This window comes from Solanum tuberosum, unplaced genomic scaffold, assembly GCF_000226075.1.
Source record: "Solanum tuberosum cultivar DM 1-3 516 R44 unplaced genomic scaffold, SolTub_3.0 scf00113, whole genome shotgun sequence".
Classification (NCBI taxonomy): domain Eukaryota; kingdom Viridiplantae; phylum Streptophyta; class Magnoliopsida; order Solanales; family Solanaceae; genus Solanum; species Solanum tuberosum.
The window spans coordinates 921,231-925,805 of NW_006239039.1; the positions used below are offsets into that span (position 1 = coordinate 921,231).

The window sequence follows — 4,575 nt, forward strand, 5'->3', positions numbered from 1 at the left end:
GCGGAGGCGGCGATCTAAGGAAGAAGAGAGAGGAGGAGCGACGCTTTGGAGAAGAGAGGGAGAATGAATGGAAAAAATTGTAGGGTTTTGGTCCCTTTTTTTTGGAAATAAAGGCTTGATAGAACCGGTCCATTGATTTAGATTGAGATGAGAGGTTAAGATTAAAAGAAATGAGATCGACGGTCAGGATTAATAGATGGGGTTGGCTACAATTGAAATTAATAATGGCTACAATTGAAATAAATTGGAATTGGAGTAGCTAGAATTGAAAGGAATTATAACAGAATAGGCTAAAATTTAAATAATTTAGAGGAAATTTAAGGAAATGCTATCCAATTAAAATACTACCTATATTAAAATATTAAAATCACTTAAATTTTAAAACATTTGAGTAAAATAATTATTTCGAGTTTAACTATTATAATAACTTAATAATTTTTGGAAATACATATATTTTTATTTAGATAAAATTAATTAAAATCTTAAACATGAAATATATTTTTAAAATACGTATTTAATCAAATAGCACTTCCAAAGGGGTTATTGGTCGATCAAAATTGGGTGTCAACAACCCTTTGGGTTATTCCCAAACTATTGTACTATAATATGTAAAGTAGTTAAGAACCTCATTACATGAAGGATAAATATGAAAACAAAGTCTCAACAATTCACTTAATATGAACTAGAAGGAGTACTAAACATAGAAATGGGTCATGATTTTTGTGATGGAGTTAAAAGGAAAGAGTGTTGCATAAATTTGGACTGATGAAACAAGTGATTTCGTTACATAAATTGGGGCAAAGAGAACAAATAATTTCTTCTCATTTGCCTAAATCTTCCTTCTTAGGTTGGTGGGAGGTACGTAGGCCGTAACAGGTAGCTAGTGAATAGTCATAGTGCGCATGCTGGTCCGGACACCATCATCACAAAAAAAAAAAGATAACACAAGATGTGCATTATGGTACAATAATATGTCTTATGTATTTCTGTAAAATGATTGCTTTGATGAACATTTACAATTTTCTAGCGAGAAAACTCTCTTTCAGCATATATAGTATCTTGTATGATACATCCATTTACATTTTTGAATTGAAATATACATGTACATGCATCACATAAATAATAATCACAAAATATAAAGGGAAAAAATCACTTGGATATTATTGATGAAAATTGGTAATATCAGAAGTACTCCTTGTGGAACTCGAAACGTGTGGATGTCTTGTAAGTTAATTCTTGTGATATCTTCTTCAACTCCTTTGCCAAGACAGGCATCCCACAATAGAAGACTCCTGCATATCATTTTGTCAGTCTCCAGTTTCATTTTGCACTTTTTTCTTTGGGAGAAGGCACAACTCACAAGTATCCCCAGACTATAATCGAAATTCCAGAAACACACCTTGACTAAACTAAAGTCTTATTACCTCCTGAACTCATTTTATATATAATATTGTACACCTTTTGGCTTATGTGGTACACCCCGTGATTCCACGCAGTTGAGGTGTATGGGATATATTTGGATGTCACGTAAGTCAAAAAGGTATACAAATTTATTTTAAAAAATGAGTTTGGAGGTAATAGGTCCTTAGTTTAGTTAAAGTGTGTCTCTGGATTTGGTCATAGTCTAGGGAGGTACTTCTACCTTTTCCCCTTTTTCTTTTTAATTTTTTTGTTATATTTAGTGTCTCTTTCTTTTTTAATATACAATGTTAATTGGGAAGTGCCCGGTTGGATGTTCTCTTTCTTGTAAATGCTTCAATAAGATAAATATTTTCTGGTGTTAGTTGATCTAATTGTTTGAATATTTCATGAACTATGAAGAGTTTACTATTCATGACTTCTGTAATAACTGATCTATGCCTTTAGGTCCTTTCTAATTGTAGAGTTATGTCCACTCTGTTTTTATCTAATCAACGACCATGTTGTTCTTTGGATATAGCAATATTGCTGCATTTTTTAGATTCTTCTTCAAGCTTGTATATAACTTTTGAGAGAAAATGGCGAAATGACCCCAACCTATTACTGAATTTTCAACTACACACTTACAATTCACGGGAGTTCTATTACCCCTTGGAATACTTTAAAATGAAATAAATAACCCTTCAAGTATTAAGTTGGCATAGAATGTGTATTTCACTCTCTTTGATAGAGTGAGTTGCCTGTTTTTTTTTTTTAATTTCCATTTTTTTCTCTTTTTCTTTTTTCTTTCTCTTTCTTTCTTCTTATTTATCTATACAACTGTACCTTCTTCACCATTATCATTGGTGAAGCTTCATCAATGGATGTTTGGTATAAAAATTATCAACAATTAATGCATTTTATGAATAAATAATTTTTCAATAAACTTATTTAGAACATATCTAACAAATTAAATTTATTACTAAAAAAAATAAAAATATACCCATTACTTGATTTTTTTTTAAAGTCATGGACTCAAGAGTAACAAAGTCAATATGAAGTAATTGTATTTTTTTTAAAAAAATAAATCAAATTGTTAAATTTATTGCTAAAAAAATATACCCATTACTTGATTATTTTTTTTAAAAGTCATGGACTCAAGAGTAACAAAGTCAATGTGAAGTAATTGTATTTTTTTTTAAAAATAAATCAAATTTATTAGAAGGAACTGAAACAAAACATTATTTTCTACTTTTTTAAAGAACGTTCCTACATGTTCTTCTAAAACCCATGAAGAATCAAAATCAAATACTCAAATTATAAATTAATCATGAACATTTTAGAGGGAGAAAGAATGGGGAACAGAGAGATGTTTCTCAAATTGGTGTTACAAATTGGTCTGCGCATCCACAATGGATCTGAGTCGACGACGTAATAGTCGGAGGTTAAATTTGATCTCGAATGTTCATGACCCATTCAATGTGTATTTGGAATTTTCTAATGAAGAAAATCAAACGAAATGTAAAAACAAATATGAAAAGATTGTTGAATTGGTCGAATGAAAGATTTGATTAAGGCCACTATCTTCTAGGCTCTAGAGATTCGGAGTGGGTGAAAATCTGACCAGAATTTTCGTTCTTATAAATTGTTAGAGATATAGAAATTTGTTGAGGTAAAAGATGGTGTTTATTATAGTTAGGGTTGAAGAAATGATTGAGGAAGAAAGGAGGAGGAAAGAGGAGATTTTATTTTTTTTTGAACTTGGTAACTTTGTATTATATCACAAAACAGTACATGGGTCGTACTGTAACCTTATATACAAGAGTACTCCTGATTTCACTTCTCTACGTCTAAATTGAGTCTAACACATCAATAATAGAGACAGTGTCATTAGAGTATAACTGATTACACCAAAAGACTAAAAGTAAAATGCAGTTTAGTTTAACTTTCTGCACATTGTTCTCTATGCTCTCAAAACATCTTGAATTCCTTTCTTTCCAAACAGCCCACCAGATAGCCCCCGGGATAATTCTCCATCTACCTCTATCCTTGGCATGTACACCTGCTTCCTCCCAGCATAGTAATGCCTCAGCCACCTTCCTGGGCATTGTCCAGGAGATGCCTTTGAGGCTTAGGAATATTCTCCACAGATGATGGGTGTACTTGCAATGTAAAAATAGGTGGTTAACAGTCTCAGATGTTTCACCACATAGGAAGCACCTAGAACACAGGGTTCTCCCCCTCTTCATAACATTGTCCTGTGTAAGGACTGCTTCCTTAGCCATTGACCAGACAAAAAAGGAGACTTTGTGAGGGATTCTGCTCTTCCATATTTGCTTCCAAGGCCAACTTGAGCACTGTTGATCTGTCTGATCCATCAACTTGTAGGATTTGTTGACTTTGAACACTCCCTTGTCATCTCCTGTTCACCATAATTTATCCTCACCTGGTTGTAGTCCCATGAAAGTGTTCACAGTGTTTAAGAATTCAGCAACTCTCACTATTTCCCAATCATTAAGGTTTCTTCTGAAAATGAAATTTCATCCTTGTGGTGACCAAAGATCTGCTATAGTACTTTGTTGAAACATGATTAGGTTGTAGATGTCTGGAAAGAGATCTTCCATGTTGCCTTTCTCATGCCAAATGTCCTTTCAAAATCTGGTCTTATTCCCATCCATTACTTTTGCCTTTGAGTTACTTTTAACTTCATTCCACAAGCTTCTGATGGACCTCCAGAGGCTAACACCATAAGGAGAACTGAATCAAGAGCCAAGCAGAATTATAAGTTGATCAATGTACAAGAATACTAAATTCTTTCACAAGATAGCAAATGCACATAGGAGATACAATAAGTTGATCAATGTTGTTGTATCTCCTATGTGCATTTGCTATCTTGTGAAAGAATTTAGTATTCTTATCACCTTGAGCCCTTGATTTTTGTCTCCAGGAGATCTCCTCCTTTTTTATCAACTCTTCATATTTCAACATCAATTCAGATTTTTTGGCAGACTCCTCATTAGTAAGGATTCTGTCTTCCCTCTCAGCTTCTAGATCAGCCAACTGTTCAAGCAATTTCTTCCTCTGTATACCCAAATTTCCTTCTTCCCCATTCCTCCATTCTTTAAGTTTAGTCTTCAGAGCTTTTAGTTTGCAAGCCAATCTATAATCAGGTTTCCC

The 4,575-nt window shown here is 33.1% G+C and overlaps 1 protein-coding gene across 1 annotated transcript in view; it reads right to left on the minus strand.

The window, feature by feature from the left end:
* Positions 1-972: 972 nt before the first annotated feature.
* The window catches only part of LOC102578438 (respiratory burst oxidase homolog protein E-like), a 13,493-nt gene continuing 9,890 nt past the window's right edge, over positions 973-4,575 (minus strand). The window contains exon 14 of the mRNA XM_006349915.2: positions 973-1,292. Coding sequence (XP_006349977.1) covers positions 1,183-1,292 — 110 coding nt within the window. The 3' untranslated portion in view covers positions 973-1,182. The remainder of the gene's footprint in view (positions 1,293-4,575) is intronic.